The sequence below is a fragment of the Oryctolagus cuniculus genome, chromosome 16 (assembly GCF_051225735.1).
Source record: "Oryctolagus cuniculus isolate XC-2025 breed Fujian yellow rabbit chromosome 16, ASM5122573v1, whole genome shotgun sequence".
In the NCBI taxonomy this organism is placed as follows: Eukaryota; Metazoa; Chordata; class Mammalia; order Lagomorpha; family Leporidae; genus Oryctolagus; species Oryctolagus cuniculus.
Window position 1 is genome coordinate 396,271 of NC_142882.1, and position 24,844 is coordinate 421,114.

General features: G+C 73.6%; 3 protein-coding genes and 1 non-coding gene across 8 annotated transcripts; 2 read left to right on the forward strand and 2 right to left on the reverse strand.

Moving 5' to 3' along the window:
- Positions 1 to 306: 306 nt before the first annotated feature.
- Positions 307 to 10,167, reverse strand: MED16 (mediator complex subunit 16). 4 transcript variants are annotated; one of them, XM_089316135.1, is made up of 15 exons: positions 10,026 to 10,167; positions 8,378 to 8,553; positions 7,578 to 7,685; positions 7,046 to 7,215; positions 5,733 to 6,164; positions 5,227 to 5,332; positions 4,111 to 4,266; positions 3,227 to 3,438; positions 2,937 to 3,143; positions 2,475 to 2,685; positions 2,144 to 2,277; positions 1,753 to 1,945; positions 1,324 to 1,540; positions 1,060 to 1,143; positions 307 to 601 (listed from the first exon to the last, which is right to left on the reverse strand). In XM_089316135.1, the coding sequence occupies exons 2-15, from the start codon at positions 8,508 to 8,510 to the stop codon at positions 475 to 477; spliced, it is 2,490 nt and encodes an 829-aa protein (XP_089172261.1). In that variant the 5' UTR covers positions 8,511 to 8,553; positions 10,026 to 10,167; the 3' UTR covers positions 307 to 474. The 4 variants fall into 4 exon arrangements, with proteins under 4 accessions (XP_089172261.1, XP_069914551.2, XP_089172262.1 ...); XM_070058450.2 differs by having other exon boundaries at positions 1,753 to 2,053; positions 10,026 to 10,165; XM_089316136.1 differs by lacking the exon at positions 10,026 to 10,167 and adding an exon at positions 9,773 to 9,894.
- A 256-nt stretch (positions 10,168 to 10,423) lies between these two features.
- Positions 10,424 to 10,530, forward strand: LOC127489913 (U6 spliceosomal RNA). The gene has a single exon (XR_007917762.1). It is a non-coding gene; the product is annotated as a U6 spliceosomal RNA (small nuclear RNA).
- A 1,060-nt stretch (positions 10,531 to 11,590) lies between these two features.
- On the reverse strand, positions 11,591 to 18,906 carry R3HDM4 (R3H domain containing 4). The gene is made up of 8 exons (XM_051841871.3): positions 18,749 to 18,906; positions 15,002 to 15,156; positions 14,188 to 14,312; positions 13,899 to 14,022; positions 13,308 to 13,393; positions 13,092 to 13,177; positions 12,970 to 13,025; positions 11,591 to 12,391 (listed from the first exon to the last, which is right to left on the reverse strand). The coding sequence occupies exons 1-8, from the start codon at positions 18,826 to 18,828 to the stop codon at positions 12,288 to 12,290; spliced, it is 816 nt and encodes a 271-aa protein (XP_051697831.3). The 5' UTR covers positions 18,829 to 18,906; the 3' UTR covers positions 11,591 to 12,287.
- A 23-nt stretch (positions 18,907 to 18,929) lies between these two features.
- KISS1R (KISS1 receptor) lies at positions 18,930 to 22,658 on the forward strand. Of its 2 annotated transcripts, XM_051841868.3 has the most exons (5): positions 18,934 to 20,185; positions 20,495 to 20,619; positions 21,313 to 21,448; positions 21,617 to 21,849; positions 21,923 to 22,658. In XM_051841868.3, the coding sequence occupies exons 1-5, from the start codon at positions 19,942 to 19,944 to the stop codon at positions 22,289 to 22,291; spliced, it is 1,107 nt and encodes a 368-aa protein (XP_051697828.3). In that variant the 5' UTR covers positions 18,934 to 19,941; the 3' UTR covers positions 22,292 to 22,658. The 2 variants fall into 2 exon arrangements, with proteins under 2 accessions (XP_089172264.1, XP_051697828.3); XM_089316138.1 differs by having other exon boundaries at positions 18,930 to 20,185; positions 21,617 to 22,658.
- The last annotated feature ends 2,186 nt before the right edge of the window (positions 22,659 to 24,844 follow it).

Sequence of the window (24,844 nt, forward strand, 5' to 3'; positions counted from 1 at the left end):
GGCACTCGGCCCGGGCCCCGCGGCTGCTGACCGCCGGTGGGGACAAGATGTCCCAGGTCTCCCCCGTGGCTTCCCCAAGCGCCCACGCTCAGCTCCCGTGGGTCTGGGACGAGACGGGGTGTGGGGGAGGCGGTGACAGAACCCAGGAGACACACCACACAGGGCTGCGAGGGCCCCCTGCCCCGGGGCGGTCACCCCCTGGCTGCCCCAGGCTGTGAGGCGGAGGGGCCGGGCAGTGAGCCGCGCCCCGCAGGGAGAGCGGTGGGGGGGGCGGGGCCCCGGCACGAGTGAGGGGCGGGACACGGGCACAGCTGTGGGGGGTTTATTGGGCCAGCCCTTCCCCCTCCCCCACAGGCACAGGCGACCCGGGCAGTCACACGGGACGGCCATCTTGGGCAGGGCCCTGGCCAGCGGGCCGCCCTGTCGGGGGCTCCGTCCGCTCACGGGACGTTCCGCGGGGCGCCCGCGTCGGGGTCAGGGGCAGCTGAGGGGCAGGCGCCGCCACAGCCCCCCGCACAGGCAGTTCTTGATCCAGCGCTGCTCCCACTGCTTCACGGCCGTGGCCTTGTTGGGGGACCGCAGCATGGTGACGCAGCCGCACCTGCGGGCGGGCGGGCGGGCGGGGTGAGGCCTCCGGGACCGCGACGCCGGCCCCGCCCCCAACACCATCCCGACGCCGGCCCCGCCCCCAACACCATCCCGACGCCGGCCCCGCCCCCAACACCATCCCGACGCCGGCCCCGCCCCCAGCACGTCCCGACGCCGGCCCCGCCCCCAACACCATCCCGACGCCGGCCCCGCCCCCACCGCCCCCTGCCGTCCAGCGCCACCCCTCCCACCCCCACCCCTCCTCCCACTGCTTCATGGCAGGCGCACCTGCAGGCGGGCGGGGCGGGGTGAGGCCTCCGGGGACCACCCCGCCGCCCCCACGCCGGCCCCGCCCCCTACCGTCCAGCGCCACCCCTCCCACCCCCAGCCCTGCTCCCTGCGCCATGGGGGCGGGGCCGCCCCCTCCCCTGCAGCCCCCCCCGGGGGGGGGTGGGCAGGGGCAGGGCTCACCTGGTGCAGGCCTTGCACTCCTCCGTGGGGTAGGCGCCCAGGTGCAGCCTGCGCAGGTGGTCGATCTTGGGCTGGCCGGGGGCCCTGGGGCCAAGGGGGCGCGTGAGGCAGGGCAGGAGCCGCAGGTGGACGGCGCGGGTCCCCGGGACACAGGGCCAGAACCCCTCTCTCCCCCCGGGACCCCCGCACCCGGACACACACACGGGCACCTGGGCTCCCACACGCAGCGCGGCTGCCCCGAGCGCTCCCGGCACCCGCACGCACCTGACCAGGCCGTCCAGCTGCAGGGTGGGGGCGTTGCCGGGCAGGGTGGGCGCCTTCCCGAACTGCAGGCGCAGCGGCTGCTTGGGCTGCAGGCGGCTGACCAGGCCGTCGCTGACCGGCAGCCAGTCCAGCCCGGGGATGAGCAGCTGGCTGGGCAGCAGGCAGCACTCGTCCACCAGGGCCTCGTCCGGCTCGCTGGCCGGGCCCTCGTCACGGCCTGCAGGGACGCGAGTCGGGTCTGCCCGGGGCACGGCTCGCCCTCGCCCGCCTGGCTGGTGGCCGGGGCCCTGGGCAGTCCCTTCTCCCGCTCCGGCCCCGGCTCCACCCGTCCACTTGGAAAGCCCCGTGGGGGCGCAGGAATGGCCAGGCCGGGTCCCCAGAAACTGGACGCTGGGGGAGGAGGTGGCCCGCGGGGGGGGGGGGGCTCACAGCAGATCCAGAGCTTGGTGAGCAGCCGGAAGAGCAGGGCCATGCTGTCCTGGGTGTCGGAGGTGGCCGCGTAGACGGGCAGGCAGCTGGGCTTCAGCAGCCCCCAGATGCGGGTCACGACCATGAGCTCCCGCAGCATGCCCAGCGAGGCGCCGTCCCGCAGGAAGCTGTGGCCCGGCCGCAGCGGGGAGCCCTGCGGGGACAGCGGGTGCACCCTGCAGCGGCCGGGGGGCGGGGGGGGGGGCATGCCCGGCGAGGCGCCGTCCCGCAGGAAGCTGTGGCCCGGCCGCAGCGGGGAGCCCTGCGGGGACAGCGGGTGCACCCTGCAGCGGCCGGGGGCGGGGGGGGGGGGCATGCCCGGCGTGCGTGTGCGCGTGCGCGCAGGGCGCACCTGGTTGGGCAGGCTGGCCAGCAGGTGGAGCACGAAGTCGCCCACCCACTGCAGCAGCTGCTGGAGCGCCTGCAGCGTGTTCATGTCCAGCACGAACTCCTCCGTCTTCAGGTTGATCATCACCTTGTCGATGTCTGCAAGGCAGGCGGGCCTCGCGCCGGAGCCAGCGGGCGGGGGAGGAGCCGCGCCGGCCCCGCCCCTCCGGCCCCGCCCCTTCCGCCCCTCCGCCGGGACGCCGGACCACCCACCCGGCCAGCCCGGCGAGCGCACCCCCCACCCCCGGCGGCCCACAGCGTGTCCTGCGGCGCGAGCGCCCGGCACGGCGACCCACCGACGTCGGTGATCTTGGCGCAGACCTCGGCCAGCCGGTCGCCGGGGCTCTTGTCGGGCGTGTTGAGGAAGTGGGGGCGCAGCAGGGACTTGAGGGTGGAGCTGACGGCGATGAGGAAGAGCTTGGTGTGGTAGTCGCACACGCGGGTCACCGTGCAGGGCGACAGCTTGCACAGCGAGGCCTTCATGGCCAGGATGCGGGTGGACAGCACCTGGGGGCGGGCGGCGTGAGCTCCCTCCCGGCAGCGCACGGCTGGGCCCCCCCCCCCCGTTCCCGCAGTGCCAGCGCGGTGGCAGGGACCGAGCGGACGCTGGCTGCGCCCCCCCCCCCGTTCCCGCAGTGCCAGCGCGGTGGCAGGGACCGAGCGGACGCTGGCTGCGTCACCCACGGCCTCGAACCGCAGCCGTGGACGGGCCGACGCCCGGCTGTCCCGGCGCGGTCTCCCCGCGCCCCGCGCCCCACCTGCTGCAGGGCCGCGCTCTGGCGCGTGGACTCCTCGTGCAGCCTCTCCACCAGGCTGGGCACCATGGCCGGCTGCACGTGCAGCAGGACGTCCCACCAGTCGTAGCCGGTCACCATGCAGTACTCCAGCAGGAAGAGCAGGTGCCGCAGGGCCAGGCTCACGTCCAGGGGGTGGCCCATGGAGGGCGAGACGCGCAGCAGGCTCAGCTGTGGGGGGGGGGCGGTCAGGAGGGGGCGGGGCCCCGCGGGGGGGGGGGTCTGGGCGAAGCGCCGGCCCTGTCGGCCCTCACCTTCCCGTGGTTGTCAATGCCCACGAGGGCCAAGGACGTCCAGGAGAGCTGCATGGCCTTGAAGTGGACGGCGGGGCCCGTGGTGCGCGGGCGCTTGATGGCCGGCTCGTCCACGGAGCGCGGGGCCGCGGAGCTGTAGAAGACGGCCATGGTCTGCAGGGACAGCCGGTGCACGATGTGGACGCTGCCGTCCTGGAAGGCCAGGGCCAGCCCTGGGCGGGGGGCGGGCAGGTCAGGGTGTGGCCGTGGCTGCCCGCGGCCTCCGGCCCGTTCCCACAGGGACGGAGCCGCCAGGACCGGGGGCTCCCGGCAGGGGTGCCTCGGCCTTCCAGGAGCCAGACACAAAGGGCCTGGGGTGGAAGGGGGTGGGGGCTGTCCCTCCCCTCGCCGCAGGCCGTGAGGCGGGGGCAGGGCCTGGGCCGGGCAGCTGTGCAAACTGAGGCTTGGTGGGGAGACCTGGGGAGCTCAGGGCCGGCATCCGAACGTCAACGCAAGCCAAGAGCCCGGCTCGGACCCCTGCCCCCCCCAGCCCCAGGACACGCTGACCCCCCCCAGCCCCAGGACACACTGACCCCCCCGCCCAGCCCCAGGGCATGGACCCCCCTCTGCCCAGCCCCAGGACACGCTGACCCCCCCCGCCCCAGGAAACGCTGACCCCCGCCCAGCCCCAGGACACGCTGACCCCCCCCACCCCAGGAAACGCTGACCCCTGCCCAGCCCCAGGACACGGACCCCCCCCCCCGCCCAGCCCCAGGACACGCTGACCCCCCACCCCAGGGCACGCTGACCCCCCCCAGCCCCAGGACACGCTGACCCCCCCAGCCCCAGGACACACTGACCCCCCCACCCCAGGACACGCTGACCCCCCCCCCCGTCACGCCTACCGAGGCCGGGGTAGAACTGCGTGTCGCTGGCCACCTTGAGGTCGGTGTTGGTGAGCGAGACGGGCAGCTTGGGCAGCGCCACGGCCGACACCCGGTCCAGGTCGTTGGTGGCCGACAGGATGCGCCACTTGAGGATCATGGGCTGCTTGTCCACAACTGGAGGAGGAGGAGGGGTGGCCGCTGAGCCCCGCCCCGCCCACCCCAGGGGACAGCTGCCCCCGCGGGCCGACAGGACGCGTCCAACACGGCGGGGCCCCGGAGGCTGGCCCCTGCCTCAGGGGCTAAGCCCGCCCGCTGACCAAGGCTCTGACCCCGTGCCTGCCCGAGCCAGGCTGCACTGTGGCAGGTGCCCGGGGTGGACGCCGCGGCGAGGAGGGTGGACAGCAGGGGCCACATCTCGGGTCTGACGGGGCCCCAGGCTCCCTGACTCAAGCCCCCAGGGCCCTGCTGCGGGAGCGTGGGGACCCAGCCTGGTCGAGGGGAGGGGGACGGGGCTCTGGGCGGGGCCGCGGTCACAGGGACAGGGCTGGACAGAGCCAGCGTCCCGGCCTCCCAGGGGCCCACAGCTGCGCGAGGACGAGGGCTGAAGAAACGGCGGGCGCAGGCCCCGCGAGCGTCACGCCCTGCCTGTGCGCCCAGCACTGGGGGGCGGCTGCCGGGGAGCCCAGGGCCCTGGGGCGGCCTCCAGGCCAGCTGGGGTGTCCACTGCGGGAAAAACACCTGTGTCCTTGGGGGGTCTCTGTGTGGGGAGAGCAGGCTGTGTGTGGGGGGGAGCAGGCTGTGTGTGGGGGGAAGCAGGTTGTGGGGGGGAGCAGGAGCAGGCTGTGTGTTGGGGGAAGGCCGCCACCCGCCCCCTCCCAGACCCCAGACCCGGTGCCCGATGCCCCCCAGACCCGGTGCCCGATGCCCCCCAGGCCGCTGCCCGCCGCCCACCTAGACCCGGTGCCCGATGCTCCTCCCCCCCGCCCACCTGACCCCAGACCCGGTGCCCGATGTTGCCCAGGCTGCCGCCCGCCGCCTGCCCCCGCCCAGACCCCCGACCCGGTGCGGTGCCCAGTGCCCGGCGCCCGAGCCTGCCCGCGGGGCTGGCATGAGCGGCCGCCCCAGCGCCCTCACCGGCGGGGGAGATCTGCTGGAAGACGTTGTTCACGGGCAGCCCCTCCTTCCGCAGCGACCAGCACTCCACCAGGCTGCTGGTCTGGCTGGACGCGCACAGGAGCACCTGCGGGGGGGGGGGGGGCAGAGCGCGCTGGGGGCGGGGCCCTGGGCGAGCGCGCGTGGGCGGGGCCCTGGGCGAGCGCGCGCGCGGGGGGCGGGGCCCTGGGCGAGCGCTCGCGGGCGGGGGGGGGCAGAGCGCGCTGGGGGCGGGGCCCTGGGCGAGCGCGCGGGGGGGGGCAGAGCGCGCTGGGGGCGGGGCCCTGGGGGAGCGCGCGGGCGGGGGGGGCGCAGAGCGCGCTGGGGCGGGGCCCTGGGCGAGCTCGCGGGGGCGGGGGCGGGGCCCTGGGCGCGCGCGGGGGGGGGGGCGCAGAGCAAGCTGGGGGCGGGGCCCTGGGCGAGCGCGTGGGCGGGGGCGGGGCCTCCCGACTCCCATCGCCGCGGGCGCCGGAGCCCGGGCGGCGCACCTGCTCGGACATGTCGCGGGCCAGGAACTTGAGGTGGGTGATGGCCGGGAAGCTGTCCTTGCGGCTGAGCGCCGTGGTGCAGCGCATGAAGAGCGAGGGCAGGATCTCCGTGTCGATGCGGCACTTCTCGCTGACCACGCCCACGCACACCTTGTAGAACTGCACGGGGGACGCGCTGCTGCCGTCGGCCGCCGCCACCACGATGTTGCCGCCGCCCGTGAAGGCGATGTCGGCCAGGGCCACGCGGCCGCGCAGGCGGCACAGGCTCTCGGTGGACGTGAGCACCTGCCCGCTGGGCTTGAGCAGGGACACGGTGACCAGGCCGCTGACCGTCACGGCGATCCAGCCCTCCATGGGCTTGCCGCCGAACAGCGTGAGCGACGGCGAGAACTTGACGCGGGAGAACTTCTCGCCGAAGCTGGAGGCGCCCGACTGCGGGAGAGGCGGAGGGGCCGGGCTGCCGCACCGGGACCACCGGAGCCCCGCCCCCGCCCCACCGGAGCCCTGCCCGCGGACCACCGGAGCCCCGCCCCTGCCCGCACACCCGGACCACCGGAGCCCCGCCCCCGCCCCACCGGAGCCCCGCCCGCGGACCACCGGAGCCCTGCCCCTGCCCGAGCACCCGGACCACCGGAGCCCCGCCCCTGCCCGCGCACCCAGACCACCGGAGCCCCGCCCTCGCTGACCCCGCCTTGCCTGTGCGGGAGCCCGGGACACGCCTACCGCGGAAGCCCACGGACAGGGCTGAGGGGGGACACGCGTGTGCCGGACAGGGCTGAGGGGGGACACGCGTGCACCGGACAGGGCTGAGGGGGGACACGTGTGTGCCAGACAGGGCTGAGGGGGGACATGCGTGCACCAGACAGGGCTGAGGGGGAACACGTGTGTGCCTCTCAGGCCCAGCCACATCGTGGGGGGCTGCTGCCGCTCCAGTGCCACATCAGGCCTTCAGATTAACATCACGCCCACGCCCGGAGAGACGCGGGAGCCGCGGCCCCTCCCCCCGGCCCCTCCCCCAGGCCCCCGCTGCCCCGTGACGCGTGAGCCCAGCCCCTCCCCCAGACCCCCGGCTGCCCCGGCCCCTCCCCCAGACCCCCGGCTGCACCCGACCCCAGTCGCTGAGCCGCCTGCAGCCTGTGCTGGACTCCACCCGTGGCCGTGGGCGCCGGCTCACACCACGTGGCCGTCCACCCGTGGCAGGCGCAGCACAGCCCCTGAGTGGCAGGGAATTCTGGGATACCAGTGGCTCAGCGTGAGGGCCGGGTCCTGGGGACGGCGGCCTGGGTGCTGGGGCGGGCGCGGGCAGCACCCACCTTCTCCACGTGCAGGGCCAGCTTCACGCCGTTGTGCAGCCAGGACAGGGCCACGATCGGGTCCCCCTCCACCGAGCTGCCCACCAGGCTCTCCCAGCTGTTGGCCAGGTGCTCAGCCATGCTCCAGCACTTGACCTGCCCGTCGGCGTCGGCCGACAGGAGCCGGGAGCCTGCGGGGACAACGTCGCGGGACGTGGGGGCCAGGGCAGAGGCCCGGGGACCCGGCCAGGCGGGACCGGCGCCCGCCGCAGCGCCGGCTCTGGGCTCTGGCGCGGGCAGCAGAGGCCCGGCGGGGGCTCTGGGACAGAGGCTGGGGAGGGCGCCACCCTGTGGGGGCCCCGGGGAAGCGCCTGGCTCCCGGCTCTGGACTGGACTGGTCTGGCCCTGGCCAGAGTGGATCAGGGACGGGAGACCACCCCCCCTCGCTCTCCACCCCCCCCCTCCCTGTCTCCCTCTCCCCCTCCCTCCCTCCCTCTCCCCCTCCCTCCGTAACTCCGCCCCTCGGGCAGCGAGGCCCCGCCCCCGCCCTCACCTGACTGGTCCCACTCCAGGCAGGTGATGGCCTCGGTGTGGCCCGAGCTGATGGAGTGCACGTCCCACGGGTGCTCCGTGTCCAGGATGTGGATGGTGCGGGTCAGGTCTGGGGGCACAAGGACACAGTCCCGAGGGGTCCCGTGACCCCCAGGCGGCTCCGTGGAGGACCCCCAGGGCGATGGTGAGGGACAGGCTGCCCCCTGGCGGGCAGAGCGGCCAGTGACCGGGCGATGGGAAGATGGAGTGAGAGGGGCCGACGCCCGGGCAGCAGCGCCCGCGGTCCCCGAGCACGCGTCACCCGGCAGCAGGGCAGACGGCACGGCCACTGACGCAGAGCAGGGGCCGGGACGGGGCCTGGGCCAGCAAGACCCCAGCCCCACGTGGAGCCGGACCCCAGCGTCGGGGAGGCCGGGGCTCTGGACGCCCCAAGTTCCAGAGGAGGTGAGGGGCGGAGCCGGGCGGGGACACGGGGGGCGGGGCCAGGTGGGGCAGGATGGGGGACACGGGGGGCGGGGCCAGGTGGGGCAGGATGGGGGACACGGGGGGCGGGGCCAGGTGGGGCAGGACGGGGACACGGGGGGCGGGGCCAGGTGGGGCAGGACGGGGACACGGGGGGCGGGGCCAGGTGGGGGCCGGGCGGGGACACGGGGGGCGGGGACAGGTGGGGGCCGGGCGGGGACACGGGGGGCGGGGCCAGGTGGGGTCATGGGGGGCGGGGCCAGGTGGGAGCAGGACGGGGACACGGGGGGCGGGGACAGGTGGGGGACACGCGGGGAGAGAGGGCAGTGGGGGGCGCACCCTGGTCCTCGTTCCGCACGTCTGTGGTGAAGGCGATGAGGTTGCGGCAGGACCAGGCGCAGGCCAGGGGCACCGAGGGGCAGTGCGTGGTCTTGGGCCATTTCTCCCACTCACAGACGTAGGCCAGGTCCATCCCGCCGCAGGCCCGGGGGGCTCGTCACTGACACGGCCCAGTGCTGGGGGGGGGGCATAGGGGGGCTTAAACACACGAGGCCACGCCCGTCCTCCGCGACGCTGGCGTCCACACGGGGACTCCAGGAGGGGCCGGGCGGCTGGGGCGCGGGCCAGCACCCCCAGGTCTCCACAGGACCCCGCAGATGTGCTTGGTCCGGGGAGCGAGGATGGGGCGGCAGGGGGCGCCCAGGGCCGCGCGGTCCCCCAGGCTGGGCCCGGGCCTGCGGAGGGCCCAGAGTGACCACAGCGGCGAGCGCCGGCGCCCCTGGCGGCTCCAAAGAGAAGGGGCTCCATCGACGTGGGCCCACCCCTCCGCCCCAGGCACCCCGGGAGCCCACGCCCACCCTAGCCCACCCCACCCCGACCCCCCAGCTCCGCCCCAGGCACCCGCGAGCCCACCCCACCCCGACCCCCCAGCTCCGCCCCAGGCACCCGCGAGCCCACCCCACCCCGACCCCTCAGCTCCGCCCCGGCACCCCGCGAGCCCACGCCCCGGCACCCCGCGAGCCCACCCCACCCCGACCCCCCAGCTCCGCCCCAGGCACCCCGCGAGCCCACGCCCACCCCACCCCGACCCCCCAGCTCCGCCCCAGGCACCCCGCGAGCCCACGCCCACCCCAACCCCCCAGCTCCGCCCCAGGCACCCCGCGAGCCCACCCCACCCCGACCCCCCAGCTCCGCCCCAGGCACCCCGCGAGCCCACGCCCACCCCACCCCGACCCCCCAGCTCCGCCCCAGGCACCCCGCGAGCCCACGCCCACCCCGACCCCTCAGCTCCGCCCCAGGCACCCCGCGAGCCCACGCCCACCCCGACCCCCCAGCTCCGCCCCAGGCACCCCGCGAGCCCACGCCCACCACGACCCCTCAGCTCCGCCCCGGCACCCCGCGAGCCCACGCCCACCCCACCCGACCCCCCAGCTCCGCCCCGGCACCCCGCGAGCCCACGCCCACCCCACCCCGACCCCCCAGCTCCGCCCCAGGCACCCCGCGAGCCCACGCCCACCACGACCCCTCAGCTCCGCCCCAGGCACCCCGCGAGCCCACGCCCACCCCGACCCCTCAGCTCCGCCCCGGCACCCCGCGAGCCCACGCCGCGACCGTCCCGACATCCAGCCCCAGGGTCTCAGGCCCAACCCCAGGGACCCCCCCCCCCGTCTGCGGGCCCCGCCCCCGAGCCAGGCAGCCCCGCCCCCGAGCCAGGCAGCCCCGCCCCCAGCTCGCCTCAGGCTCCGCCCCCGGTCCCGCCGCCCCGCTTCGGCCGCGGACTTCGCCTCAATTTCCGCGCAGCGCCCGGGCTCCCCCACGTCGCGCCGGGCCGCGCGCCCAGAAGCCTTTGCGCTCGGGCCCGCCCCCTGACCCCGGAGGCCCCGCCCCTGCCTTCCCCGCGCCGCTGTCCCCGGGGTCGCGGACGTCGTCCCGAGGCCGGCTGGCCGCCGCCGCCGCCGCCGGGCCCTCCCACGAGCCCCGCGCTCACCTGGCTGGCCCGAGCGTGGAGCCGAGGGCACGGCTGCGGCCCGCACTCGCCCTAACGCCGCGGCTCCGGCGCCGCCATCTTCCCGGACCAACGAGTCGCCCAAGCCGCGCCGCCGCTTCCCGCAGGCTTATGGGACGGCGGCGGCTCCGGCTCCGCCCAGCTTCCGGGCTTATTTGCATAGTCCTATTAGGTTCCCGGCAGCCTCCGTTCGTGTGTCTCATATAAAACAGAAATATTTCCCTAACGTCGATTAAAAACTACACCTCATTAGAACATATACTGTCCTAACACAGTAAAGAGCACGAGTGCCCCACAAAGTTGTCGCAAGAAAATTCACCCTTATCGTAAAGACAAGATTTCTCGGCACCTTAAATACTTGTCCAGGATAGCGGTCGTTCGTGCTCGCTTCGGCAGCACATATACTAAAATTGGAACGATACAGAGAAGATTAGCATGGCCCCTGCGCAAGGATGACACGCAAATTCGTGAAGCGTTCCATATTTTGCTACCCCTTTCCACGAACAGCGTGCAGGAGGAGCCGGCCCGGTCCGCGTGGAGCCGCAGCCGTCGCGCGTGAATGCCCACGCAGGGTGTGCGTGACTGGGCGGTGAGCGCGGGGTCCCGGGGGTCTACGCCGTCCGCTCTGCAGCCCACGCCCTGCTCCTGCCCTCTGGCACACACCGGAGCAGGTGAGAAGGCGGCCCGCGACCAAAGGGCACTGAACCCACAGCATAGCAGACGCACCCCGGGACACGGAGCTCCCGCGGTGCAGCGCCACGGCTCACAGGTGGGCCCGGCGGGGCCACGGTCGCCGCAGCTCTGCCCGCAGCAGCGCTGTGACTTTGTTTCCCTTACCTATTTGATAGGCAGGGGCCGTGGGGAGGGGGAGAGGGGGAGAGGGGGACAGATCTCCCATCGGCTGGTTCACTCCGGGGCTGGGCCAAGCAGGAGCCCTGGACTCCACCCGGGTTCCCCACGTGGGTGCAGGGCCCCCAGCACTCGAGCGGGCACTGCCGCCTCCCAGGTGTGCATAGCAGGGAGCGAGGTCAGGCTCAGCTGCTGGGCTACGCCTGGGTCCAGCAGGCCCTCTGCCGTGGCTGAGAACTGGGCAGGGGGCTTCACGGACGGTCCCTGGAGGTCTGAGTGGCCACCCCGGGCACCCCGGCTGCTCCCCTTCCAGCCCAGCTCCCTGCTAACGGCCCGGGAAGGCGGCAGTGACGGAGAGGTGCCAGGGCCCCTGCACGCACGGGGGAGACCTGGGTGGCGCTCCCGGCTCCTGGCTTCAGCCTGGGCCAGCCCTGGCCGTCACTGTTCTTAGATGAAGATCCCCCCGCCCCGCCCCGTGTAACTGTGCCTTTCATGTAAAATGATAATAAATATACAACTTTCAGCCGAGGAAGGAGCCAAAGCCAGCCCAGCAGTGAGGCCGCCGGGGGTGTCTGTGGCCACCTGCAGTCACTCCAGCCGCTGATGCCCCGTCCACGGGAACCCGGGCAGCTGAGAGGGGCTGAGCCGGGGGGGGGGGGTCCCAGCCCCACCCAAAGAAGCATCTGCCACAGCCCAAGGCCAGAGCACCAGAAATTTATTAAACCCTTCCCATTCCCCAAAGCACAAGCCACACGCGGGGGACAGGGGTGCAGGCCAGCTCCGCGCAGGGGGCGGGGCCAGGCAGGGGGCGGGGGACACCGAGGGCAGCGGCTTCTGGCCGGAAGTCCTGGACCTCAGTGAGGGGGCAGCGGGGTGGAGAGCAGGGGGGCCCGCGGTGGGGACACACACACACACACACACACACACACACACGGAGGACAAAACGCATAAAACCGGCCCGCAGGACAAAGCCTCTGTCCTGGGTCCCGGGGCACACGCATGGACACGCGTGTGCGCACACACGCACGACAAACTGCTCATGGGGCAAGGGGCCAGGTCCTGGGGATGCGCCCCACCCCCAGCCAAGTGAGAGGCAGGGACGGCCAAGCCAGGGCTGGGGCAGGGGTGCGGCTTTCCCCACCCACAGGGAAATTTAAAACCCTACAGCACATCACGACAAATGCATTAAAGGGATAAAACTCAGCCTCCCTCCCCTGGTAGGGCTTCCGACAGGGCCAGAGAAAACTGAAAGAAGTGGAGGTGCCCAGGCCCGGCCTCCTCGCCCAAATACAAGTCCCAGGGCAGGAGCGGCGGGGCGGGGCGGGGCAGGGCAGGAGGGGCAGGCGTCCAGGACAGAATCTAAAAACAGGGCGAGGCGGTCTCGGCGGGCCGCCATCAGCTGTGCTGCTCCAGGTAGGCGGACAGGAGCAGCCCCGGGGGCAGGAAGTCCAGGTGCCGGTTGCTCACTCTCATCTGCCGCCTGCCCTCCAGGTCGGCACCTGTGGAGGAGCAGAGGGGCTCGCGGGTGGCCGCTGCACGGGCCGCTGCAGCCCGGAGCCTGGCCACGAGTGTCCGGCCGCCTTCGCCTATGAACCAGGAGGGACCCCCGCCGCAGCAGCCCAGCCCCCCCACCCGCCCCAGCTCAGTGCCAGAGTCCCCCCCTCCCCCGCCCAGGCCACAGCTCGGAGCCCGCAGAGAAGCCCCCCAAACTCGGGGAACAAAGGCAGGCGGGGCTCCCGCAGACAGGGGAGGAGCCGGCCCGGGGTTGCCGTGGAAACCGTCTCCACGGCAACCGCGGGCGAGAGGCAGGTGTGGGCAGCAGGACCAGCCGGGCACCTGGGGCCAGCCCCCTGCGTGAGATAAGGACCCAGGCCCTCGGGAGGGGGCGCCTGCGCATCTGGGAGCCGCCACACACACACACCCCCCCCGGGGGCCGCTAAGGCCCGGCTCCATCTCCCGCAGCGCCGGCGCGCGGGGCGCTTGTGTCCGCAGCGGCACCGCGCAGCGCCAGGCTCCCCGGGAGCTCCGAGGTCCTGCGTGCCCTGCCCGCCCCCGGCCGGTCGGGGGGGCCACTTACTGGCCGAGATGAGGTCCATGTACTGGCAGACGGCGTGCAGCAGCAGCCTCTCGAAGCTGTGGAGGAGGCCGCGTGAGGGCCGAGGCCAGGCGCGCAGGGCAGCCCCAGCGCCCCCCCCTCACCTGTCGTCCAGCATGGCCGTGTACACCGCCTGCGGCGACACTGAGAAGAACCGCAGCAGCCGCTCCTCCCAGGCCTCCAGCGTCTCCTGCGGACGGCACGGGGGTCAGCCGCGGCCCGGCTCACGCTGCGCTGACCCTCCCCTCCCGGGGGGGGGGGCCGCCCCCGGCCGCCCCGGCACCAGCACCGCGCAGGTGCAGGAGAGGCCGCGCACTCACCATCGGGATGCGCCTCCGCTTGAGCACCGCGCGCAGGCGCCGGCTGATGCGCTGGAAGCACTCGCGGGCAGTGTAGGCCGGGTCCTCTGCAACACGCCAGGGCGTGGCGGCCATGACGCAGCCCCCCCACGCCAGCCTGGCCCGCCCACACACAAACAGGACCCGCCCACGCACAAACAGGCCCCGCCCACGCCCAGGCCGCACCCACGCACAAACAGGCCCCGCCCACGCACAAACAGGCCCCGCCCACGCCGCACCCACATACAAACAGGCCCCGCCCACGCCCAGGCCGCACCCACACACAAACAGGCCCCGCCCACGCACAAACAGGCCCCCCCACGCACAAACAGGCCCCGCCCACGCACAAACAGGCCCCGCCCACGCCCAGGCCGCACCCACGCACAAACAGGCCCCGCCCACGCACAAACAGGCCCCGCCCACGCCCAGGCCGCGCCCACACACAAACAGGCCCCGCCCACACACAAACAGGCCCCGCCCACGCCCAGGCCGCGCCCACACACAAACAGGCCCCGCCCACGCACAAACAGGCCCCGCCCACGCCCAGGCCGCGCCCACAGGAACCCGGCGCACCTCTCCGCCGGTCCTCCCCGCGACCCGGCCCCCTCCTCCGCGCCTTGCTCTGGCCGTCGCCGTCCAGGTAGCGCAGCACCCGCTCCTGCTCCTCGCCGGAGCGGTTCATGAAGTCGTTCCACACCTGCAGGGCGGGCCGCGATTAGAGGCGCGGCAGCAGGGCGTCTACGCTGGCCTGGGGGCCTCCCTGCAGAGCCCGGGGACGCTGCCGGGCTGTGTCCACGGCTCCCAGGCACCGCGTCCCTGGCCAGCGCGCTCCCCACGCCCGGGAGCAGGGAGCCGGCCTCACCTCCACGTAGCTGGCGTTGTTGCAGGCTTCAGCGAAGATGCCCGGAGCCGCGGCCCGCGTCAAGTCGCCGTCCTCCAGCCCCGGCGGGCCGCCGTCGGCCTCCAGCAGGGTCAGCAGGTACTGGGCTAGGGGGAAAGGGCCGCCGGCCGGCCGGGGCTGGGACGCGGGGCCCCCAGGACCCCTCTTCCCCCTGCACCCTGTTAGCCACCTGTCCCCGCGCAAACTCCCCCTCCTCCCCCTACGCATCCCATGAAGCCCCCACCCCAGAACCCGGAGCCCATACTGCAGACCCCAGGGGTCTCCCCATCCTCGTGGGGTCTCCCCCATCGCCCCGGGGTCTCCCCTGCCCCCCCCAGGGTCTCTCCCATCCCCCTGGGGACTCCCCCATCCCCCCGGGGTCTCCCCTGGCCCTCCAGGGTCTCTCCCATCCCCCCGGGGTCTCCCCTGGCCCTCCAGGGTCTCTCCCATCCCCCGGGGTCTCCCCATCCCCCCGGGTCTCCCCATCCCCCGGGGTCTCCCCTGCCCCCCCAGGGTCTCTCCCATCCCCCGGGGTCTCCCCCATCCCCCGGGGTCTCCCCATCCCCTGGGGTCTCCCCATCCCCCGGGGTCTCCCCATCCCCCCGGGTCTCCCCATCCCCCGGGGTCTCCCCTGCCCCCCCAGGGTCTCTCCCATCCCCCGGGGTCTCCCCCATCCCCCGGGGTCTCCCCATCCCCTGGGGTCTCCCCATCCCCCGGGGTCTCCCCATCCCCCCGGGGTCTCCCCCAGGCCCTGGGGTCTTCCCATCCCCCCCGGGGTCTCCCCACCCCCACTCACTGTTCTCCAGCCGTTGGAGGCTCTTGCGCCCCTTGGCCTTGGGCACGAGGTCCGAGTTCCGCACGGCCTGGTTGATGAAGTGCTGTTTCCGCCTGGAGGCAGACAGCCTCTTCACCTGGGCGCTGGCCAGCGTGGGCAGGCAGCCGGGCAGGGGTCTGCAGGCGGGGAGGGGGTGGGCTTCAGGACCAAGACGGGCCAGGGGCCCCGCAGAGCCCCGGCAACAAGGCTCACTCCTCCCGCGAGTGGAGCCCTGGACCCTTAAAACCTCCCGCGCTGTGCCCGTCCCACCCCGGGGCTCTGGCGCAACCCTGGTGACAGGCTGGTAGACTGAGGCCCGGGGGAGGGAGACCGGCCCCTGTGCCCGCCCCAGAGGGCGCCGCAGCCGGCCCGGCACCAGCCTGCTCTGGGGAAGCAGGAAATCTGGTTCCAACCAGCAGTGGCAACCCAGGACAGCCCCACCCCCACAAGCTCAAGGGGATGGCCAAGTGCCCCCCCCCAGGAGCCAGGGCGGGAGAGGCTGCAGAGACCCCCTCCGAGCTAATCCGGCCCCCTCCAGGCAGAAGGCATTAAGGAGGGAGGCTCAGCTGGCCGGCCAAGCCTCCCGCTGGGGCCCACGGTGGGCGGGCAGGTGGTGCCCAGGGCCCAGCAGGCACCCGGGAGCGGGCCGGGGAGGGGGCCGCGGCTGGACTCTCATCAGCCTGGGACAGAGACCACGACACGCGGGGGACGATCCCACCAGGCTCAGAGGCCCGCACCTCCGCAGCCCACGGTGGGGTCTGGGGGACCAGGGCTGCTCCCACCTGGCGCGGGGTTCCTCGGGTGCCCCCAGGGCTGGCGTGGGCCCCCTGGCTCTGTCCAAGCCTCTGCTGAGCCCCCTTCCCCAACACACCCCCCACGGCAGGTGCCCACATCCCAGCCCAGACACACGCGAGGAACAGGCGCAAAATCCTGGCCCCTCGAGACCCACGGGTGCCCCCCACCCCCAGCAAAAAGCAAACAGGCCGTAGCCATATCCGGGTGCCGGGTTTGAGTCCTGCCTCTTGATGCGCACCCCGGGGGGCAGCAGTGGTGGTTCAAGGGCTGTGCACCTGCCACCCACACCAGAGCCCTGGATGGAGCCCCCGGCCCGGCGCTGGCCGTCGTGGCCGTGGGGGGAGCACACCGGTGGATGGGACCTGTCTCTCGCTCTAAGTCCAACAGACAAAACCCACGCAGGCTGTGGCCCCCCGGGGCCCTCGGGAGGTGGCCTGGGATGCTGTTTAGGCAAAAATCTACGGAGAATCTGCCGGGCAGGTAAGCGTGCCACACACAAGGACCAACAGCGGCCACCCAGGCAGGGGCACGGGGCAGCCTGGAACCCTCACAGCCGAGGGAGCCGGAGGCCCGGTCCTCACTGGGCTGCCCAGGGTGCTGGAATCCCAGCCCTGCCCGCGCGTCACTCCCTGCCGCGACCTCCGCCTCCTCTCCAGAGAGAGTCTCCCAGCAGTCCCTGGGAGCCCCACCGGCTCGCCGCCTGCTTGGTTTCCTCTGCTGACGGGGAGCTCACCTCCAACCCCGGGCCACACAGCTTCTGCTCAAAGTCCCTGGACTGAGCCTTTACCCCGTGACGGGCTTGTGTGCCGCCGTCTGCGCCGTCGCCCCAGGAGCTGGGATGGGCGCCGTGAGACTCCACCAGGAGCTGCCACCCAGGGCACCCCAGCCCAGACCTCGGATTCACCACGGCCTCCCCAGGCTCCGCCCCGGCAGCTGCTCCGGGCTGATAACAGTGGCCACATTCCAGGGGCTGTCGGGAGCCCCGGAACCCCCACACCCCAGAGGAGGAAGCCCAGGAGCCTAGGAACGGGCTCTGCCCTGCACCCCACACGCCAGGGGCAGAGTCGACGTGAACGTGGCCCCCGGCTTCCCCCAAAGCCCCCACGGCTCCTGCCCTGCTCCAGGGCCGCCTGGTGGGAGTGGGCGGAGCCAAGAAACACCCCTGCTGGCTCAGGAGAGGGACCCACGCCGCGGCCCGGGCAGGGGTGCTCCCGCCCAGCACCCCGGGAAGGGCCCAGCGCCTGGCTGAACCAGCAACGCTGTGCGCCGGACCAGGGCGCGTCAGCCACCCTGCGGGACGGCAACGCCACGTGCGTCCTGGTGCAGAAAAACCAAACAGATGACGTGGCAAAGATACAAAACGGCTTCCAGGCGGGGGCTCACTGAACCCCGTTTCTCCTCTGCTCACCCTGTCCCCTGTGCCTTGAAGCCGCGAGCCTGGGATTCACCCCTCTCTGTTCTGCTCTGCCCAGGGAACCCCAAAGTCACTTCCAGACCCTGACCATCACCGTTCCACTGGGCCCAGCAGCGGCAGGTCAGCGTTTCCCACTTCCTTCCCACCGAGGTGGGAACCAGGTGTCTCCACTGGTGCCACCCGGGGCCTCTGCACGCCTGTGCCCCCACTGCCCACCCCTCCCTGCCCAATTGCTGGGCCAAGCTGTGACACAGTGGGAAAAGCCACCACCTGGTGCCAGCGTCCCACACGGGCACCGGTTCGAGTCCCGGCTGCTCCACTTCCACCCAGCTCCCTGCTAGTGCTCCTGGGAGAGCAGTGGACGATGGCCCAAGTGGTTGGGCCCCGGCACCCACGTGGGAGGCCCGGATGGAGCTCCTGGCTCCTGGCTTCAGCCTGGCCCAGCCCTGGGCATTGTGGCATCTGGGGAGTGAACCAGCGGATGGAAGACCTCTCTCTCTCTCTCTCTCTCTCTCTCTCTCTCTCACCGGCCAGGCTGGGCAGTGGGAGAAGAGGCCTCTCGGGTGCCCCCACTCCTACGCCCTGAGGGTCTCAAGATAAGAACCCACTTCCCCAGGGCGGAAACACACCTCTGCCACTGCCCGGCTCCTCCCAAGTCCCCGAGCAGGAAGCCAGGGTGGACGTGACTCAGCCCAGGACAGGGCCGGCGGGGGTGCCCAGCAGTCCCCGCCCCTGGGCCGGGGGGGGGGGGAGGGCCGGGCAGCTGGCAGGTGAGTGCCCCGAGGAGGCCCCGCGGTGGCCAGCAGGGCTGGAGTCCAGCCCCGCTGCTGCCCACCGCAGGCGGCCCCAGGGGCCCATCTGGGTGGTCAGCGGCCCCCTGGAAGGTGCAGCCCGGCCCGGTGCCGTCATGACCACAACCAGGAACAGACGGCTGGGCCTCCAAGGCCGTTAGGGAAACTACCAATTAAAGGACCGGCGGCCACTCGGGGCGATGTGGCCATCACAGGAAACCCAGGCCCGGAGGGCAGAATAACCGGCCAAGGGCTCACCCCGCGGTGCGCGCCCTCACAGCCCCCGGCGAGCGCCCACGGCCGAGGTTCGCGTCCGCGGGTGCTTAGGTCCCCGCCCCCACCTCGGTGCTAACCCAGAGAAAACCAAAGAGCCCAGTCCACCCCGGAAGCGGTCGCGGTGGGGGGCCCTCGCGCCAAGCAGAGGCCTGGCTCGCCTGCAGGTGCAAGGCGCTGGCTGCCCAGGTGCGCGGCGGCCACCGGTGGAGCCCCCAGACCCGCAGCCGCACGCTCGCGCGGGGGCCCGGTGGGAGGTCCAGGCGGGGACAGGTGCCCCCGCGCCGGAAACACGGGTGTGCGGGACAAGGGGGGAGGCACGGGGGCCAGGTGAGTGCCCAGGTGCCAGTGAAGCCGCCCCCCGCCAGGTCTGGGGGCCAAGGGCTCGCACGCAGCAGGGGCGGAGCGGGGCCTGGGGTACCCGCGGAGGGGAGGGGTCCGCCCGCGCGCGCTCACAGCGTCCGCCGTCCGCTCGCGGCGCCCCCCGCCGCCGTCGCCGCCTTCGGGCCGCCGTCCGGGTTCCCGGGGGCGACCATGGCTCGGTCGCCGTCGCTGCTGTTGTCGCCGCCGCCCGGCAGGGCCTTCCCCGGCCCGGCAGGAAGTGACGGCCGCCAGAGGCGGGCCGGGGCGGGGCCTGCGGGCCGGCGCGGGGCGGCCCCGCGGCGGGGAGTGGGACGCCTGCCCTGGGTCGCTCACCCCCAAAACCGCACAGGGCAGCCCCCGCTTCTTCTTTCAGCCACCGACCAGGCGCATGCGGAGCAGCGGTGACCCACGGAGGGCCCGTGGGCAGGGGCGGCCAGCGGCGGACCCGCCGTGGAACCTGGCGTCCCAGCCCTTCAGCCCCCATCCTGCTAGGTCCCACGTGGCGTGGCGGGAACCCCTGGGCGAGGACCGCACAGCTCGGCTCACACAGGGGACAGAGGGGTTGGGACCCAGCTGTGACACCTTGGGGGCTGGGGCAGATGGACAGCAGGAGCCGGTGCCTGGCCCTTGTCCAGGGCCTGGTCACCCCAGGGCCTGTCCCTGGGAGGTCGTCACCCCTCTTCCAGCCCCTCCCTCCTGGTCAGGAATGACCTTTAGGGATGGAAGGAGGTGGACGTGCACAGCAGCCGCAGACACAGCCTGGCCTGGGTCCGAGTCCGGCTCTGCTCCCTGGCCCAGCCTCCTGCCCGGGTACACCCTGGGAGGCGGCCGCAGCAGGTGGGGGCCCAGGCGCTGGGCCCCCTGCTGCCCACGTGGGAGCCCGCGTGGAGCTCCTGGCTGCAGCGCTGCTGTCCCCACCTGCAGGGTCACTCACGGCCGGGCAGCATCCACCAGGCACAGGACACCCTCGCCTGCCCTGACGTCCCCACTCCCAGGGTCCTGCGGAGTGGCGCCCCACGGCCCCCTCTCCTGGTTGCCCTTGGCAACCCCCGGCCCCCCGCAGGGCCTCCCGCTGGTCCCCACCTGCGCCTGCACCCCGGGCGGGCGGTGAGAAGAGAGGAAGGCTGTGGTGCAGGTGCGGGGGGCGCGGGCAGGGATTGGCCAGCGGCCGCAGAGGCAGCAGGAGGCCAGGGAGAGGGAGGGGGTGGCGGGACATAAAAGTGCGGCTCTGCGGTGCTCCGGGACCGACGGCCTGCAGCCCACAGGAGCAGGCGGACGGCGAGGCCATGGGCGCCGAGGCGGCGTCGAGTTCCCCCGCGTCCTGGTGGGCGCCGGCCAACGCATCGGGCTGTCCTGGCTGCGGCGCCAACGCCTCGCAGGGCGCAGCGCCGGCTGCGTGGCCGGTGGACGCCTGGCTGGTGCCGCTCCTGTTCGGGGCACTCATGCTGCTGGGCCTGGCCGGGAACTCGCTGGTCATCTACGTGGTCTGCCGCCAGAAGCGGATGCGGACCGTGACCAACTTCTACATCGGTGAGGGCGCTGGGCGGTGGTGCCGCGTCCTGCGCCCCCGGGGAGGGGGCGTCTCCAAGCGCCCCTCCCCGGGGGCCTGGGGCTGGCTCTGCGCAAGGGTCAAGGCGCGTGCGTGGCCGGGCCGGGCGCTGCCCCTCGCGGAGCGGCGGCGATCCCGCCCAAGGCGCCAGGAGCGCCGAGCCCTTTTGGACCTGCGTGCGGGGCTCCTGCAGATCCGTGCGGGGGTGGGGTGGGGGGGGGCGCGAGCCCGCTCCTGGGCCAGGGCGGGGGTGACGGGGCGGGGCCTCGAGCGTCCGTCCGCCCCCGCAGCCAACCTGGCGGCCACCGACGTGACCTTCCTGCTGTGCTGCGTGCCCTTCACCGCCCTGCTCTACCCGCTGCCCGCCTGGGTGCTGGGCGCCTTCATGTGCAAGTTCGTCAACTACATCCAGCAGGTGCGCGGGCGGGGCCGAGCCTTGTGGGCGGGGCCTGGTTGGGCGGAGCCTTGTGGGCGGAGCTTGGATGATCTGGGAGGAGCCTTGGGGAGGAACGAGGCTGGGAAGAGCCTGATGTGTGGGGTTGGGGCGAGCTAGGTGGAGCCTGGTGTGGGCGGGGTGCTCGCTGTAGGCGGGGCCTGGCGCTCTGGGAAGAGCTTGTGGGGAGGGGCGGAGCCGGGAGGAGCCTGTTGTGGGCGGAGCGCTGGAAGGAGCCTGGTGTGGGTGGGGCGCTGGGTGCTCTGGGAGGAGCCTGTGTGGGCGGGGCTGGGAGTGGCCCACTGTGGGCGGGGCCTGGGTGCTCTGGGAGAAATCTGTGGGTGGGTTGGGCCGGGGAGCACTGGGAAGAGCCTGATGGGGCAGGACCGGGCGCGTGGGCGGGGCCGCAATGTGGGGGCGGGGCAGAGCCTGGCCTCAGCGCAGGAGAGGGGGTCTCAGGCGACTGGGGGTCTGCAGCTGCCCAGGGTGCCCCGCCTCTCCCAGGGTCGGGCCCGGGGTACCAGGCAACCCCCAGAGGCTCCCTCCCCTCGCTCCCTCCCGCGCTCCTCTGGCCCCTTGCCTCCGTAGCCGCCGGACACCCCTCCGCCTGCCTGCGTGGAGCGACAGGTGGGGTCCCGGCAGGGGGGACGGCAGGGGGGCTCCCGGCTTTTCCAGGTCTCGGTGCAGGCCACGTGCGCCACGCTGACAGCCATGAGCGTGGACCGCTGGTACGTGACGGTGTTCCCGCTGCGCGCCCTGCACCGCCGCACGCCGCGCCTGGCGCTTGGCGTCAGCCTGGGGATCTGGCTGGGTGAGTGGTGGGCGCGGCTGCACGTGGCGGGGGGGGGGGAGGCGGCGAGCCGGGCGTTCGGGACAATGGGCGCGGAGCCTCAGACCGGGCCAGAGGTCCGGGCCATGGGCCGGACCCGGCTCCGCGAAGCCCCGGGCGGGCGCGGAGCTCACGCGGGCCCCGGCGCAGGCTCGGCGGCCGTGTCAGCGCCGGTGCTCGCCCTGCACCGCCTCTCGCCTGGGCCGCACACCTACTGCAGCGAAGCCTTCCCCAGCCGCGCGCTGGAGCGCGCCTTCGCGCTCTTCAACCTCCTGGCGCTGTACCTGCTGCCGCTGCTGGCCACCTGCGCCTGCTACGGGGCCATGCTGCGCCACCTGGGCCGGGCCGCCCTGCGCCCAGCGCCCGCCGACGGCGGCTTGCAGGTGCGCGGCTTCGCGGGTGCGGGGAGGGGCGGCGGCCCCGCGCTTCTTCTGACGCCCGCTCCCGCGCCCGCAGGGGCACCTGCTGGCGGCGCGCGCCGGGGCCGTGCGGGCCAGGGTCTCCAGGCTGGTGGCGGCCGTGGTCCTGCTCTTCGCGGCCTGCTGGGGCCCCATCCAGCTGTTCCTGGTGCTGCAGGCGCTGGGCCCCGCCGGCGCCTGGCACCCGCGCAGCTACGCCGCCTACGCGCTCAAGACGTGCGCGCACGGCCTGTCCTACAGCAACTCGGCGCTCAACCCGCTGCTCTACGCCTTCCTGGGCTCGCAGTTCCGACGCGCCTTCCGCCGCGCGTGCCCCTGCGCGCCGCGCCCGCGCGCGCCCGCACCCCCAGACCCCGCCAGGGCTCCGCGGCCGCGCGCTCCGGGGGAGCCGCCCGCCCCGCGCTGAGCGCGCTCCTTGCGGTCCGCACTGCCCCGCAGCTGCCCCTGTGCTGCCCCGAGCGCCGACCCCCCCCCCGCTTGCCCTTGGCGCTGCTGGGTCCGCATTCGCTGAAACCCACGATGCGCTCCCGGCCGCGTGCACAGCTTTTCTCCCACGCGGGACCGCGACGCTGAGGTCCCTCCACTCCCAGAGGCAGCGGACTGTGAACTCCCAGCGGGCTTTGGGGCTACCCCGAGGCCACGTGTGTCCCACGTCAGTGCCACCCACGTGGGAGCCCCGAGGGGGTGCCCGGCTCCGCCCCGGCCATTTGGGGAGTGAACCAGCAGATGAAGATCTCTCTCTCTCTCTGATTAAAATCAGTTTTGAATGAGCACATCCTAGAGTGGGTGACACCAGGGACCCCTGCCTGGAGCGTGTGCAGAGGAAGACGGTGGCAGCCGCTGAGTGCCCCCCCCGTGGGGTGCAGGGCGCCCGGGCGAGGGGTCAGCAGCCCAGGCCCTGACCTCGCAGGGCTCGGCCAGGAGGCTCTGACGGCCCACGTGGCCTTGACCGGGAAGCCCGTGCCGATGTGTTCTTGGGACTTCGAGGCCACATCTGGGGGTCGGATCTGGGGATCGGAGTTCGTCTGTTCAGGTCTGGCGGCCAGCCGCAGCCCCTGGAGGTGCCCCCCACCAGTCCCTGCCCCACACTTGGTGTCACTCCCCTCCTGACCCCCCCACTCCACACCGCAGCCCCGGCCGGCCGCTGCCAGCCCCGGGTGTGGTTCAAGAAGCCCCGAGCTGAGTGGGAGGGGTGGGGCCCAGAGCCACGTGGGAGACGCGAGTGTCCCTGTGGCCTCTCGCGGTGACGGAGTCCTGGGACTGAGCACAGCTGAGCAGCGCCGCTGGGGAGCAGAGAACTGCACGCACACACGTGCACATGCACACGCGTGCACACGCGTGCACACACGGAGCACACGCGTGCACACACGGAGCGACTCAGCCGGCTCCGGCTCCGGCTCCGGCTTCCCGCCGGACACCCCAGGCAGACCTGCGGGCAGCAGTGCCGGCTCAAGCCCTGCGGGCCCGGATGGAGCTCCGGGAGTGAGCCAGGGGCCAGGGACTCTGGCGCCGGCCGTCTGTGTCACTCAGCCTCGCTCGCGAATAAGCAACACCTTCAAAACTAAAGTAAAAGCCCTGGCGAGGCATCCGGGTGAGGAGCGCTCTGGCCGACCCTGGGGGGCGGGGCAGCGAGTGGAGAGGCAAAGTGACCCCAGCACACCGGGCAGCCTGCCCCAGGCGCGGGTAGGGTGGGGGTTCTCTGGAGGAGGTGATCCAGGAAACAGGAACTGAGCTGGGGTGGGGAGGAGCCCAGGGGAGGGGGTGCACGCCGGTGCCAGGGCCCCGGGCGGTCAGTCTGCAGATGGGGGGCTGGCCGGGCTCCGGGCAAGGGGTGTGGGCCTTCCCAGGCGGCCTGAGGACTCTGGAGCCACCAGGACCAGGCCTGGGAGGGGCCTCGGCTGGGCCATAGAGGTGTCTGGGTGGGTCCTGGCGTGGGAGGGCAGGGCAGGGGCAGGTGCCCCCTGGGGGGGGTTGGTGGGTTGGGCAGGACTTGGAGTCGCTGGAGCCGCAGATACCCAAGGAGCAGCTTTAGTCGAATGCTTTACGTATAACGCACAGTGCAAGCGCCTGTGTGGGATATTCCCGTGCCGGGAGCAGCCACGCGTGGCTCCCCGGAAGCTCCCTTCTCCAGCGGTCCGGATCCCAGCGAAATTCGCGTTCTGGCGCCAGCGCGCCCCCTGCCGGACACCTGCGGGGCTGCGGCCTGGTGGGCGGGGCTTCGTCCCAGGCCCCACCCCGTCGGCCCCGTCCGTCCGCGTGTGGTTTCGCAGCCGCCCGGCAGGGGGCGCGCGCGCCCCGCGGAGGGTCCCCGCGCCCCTCGCGGCCCGGCGCGGCTGGGGCTGGGGGCGTCCCCGGGGCCCGCGGGGAAGCCGCTCCTCGGTGCCCGGCTGCGCGGTGCAGTCCCCGGGGCTCCGCGGGCGTGCAGGTGCGCCTGGGTGGCCCCGTCCCGAGTCCACGCCCCGCGACCCCGTCCCGAGTCCACGCCGCGCAGGGTGCTGACCGCGCGTGTTTGCCGCGGTTGCGGCCGGCATCCCTTCTTTCGGAAGAAATGAAAGCGATGTCTCCGTGTGGGTCCGCGGCCGAGCTGGGGACGCAGCCCCGGTGTGGACCGAGAGTCCCGATGTGGTCAGGGAGCCCCGGTGTGAACAGAGTCCTTGTGTGAATGGGGAGCCCCGGTGTGGACGCAGCCCCGGTGTGGACGGAGCCCCTGTGTGGGCCGAGAGCCCCGGTGTGGACACAGCCCAGTGTGGTCAGGGAGCCTCGGTGTAGACAGGGAGCCCGGTGTGGACGGAGCCCGGTGTGGTCAGAGCCCCGGTGTGGTCAGAGAGCCCCGGTGTGGACACAGCCCGGTGTGCATGGGGAGCCCCGGTGTGGACAGAGCCCTGGTGTGGTCAGAGAGCCCCGGTGTGGACGGAGCCTGGTGTGGACGGAGCCTGGTGTGCACGGGGAGCCCCGGTGT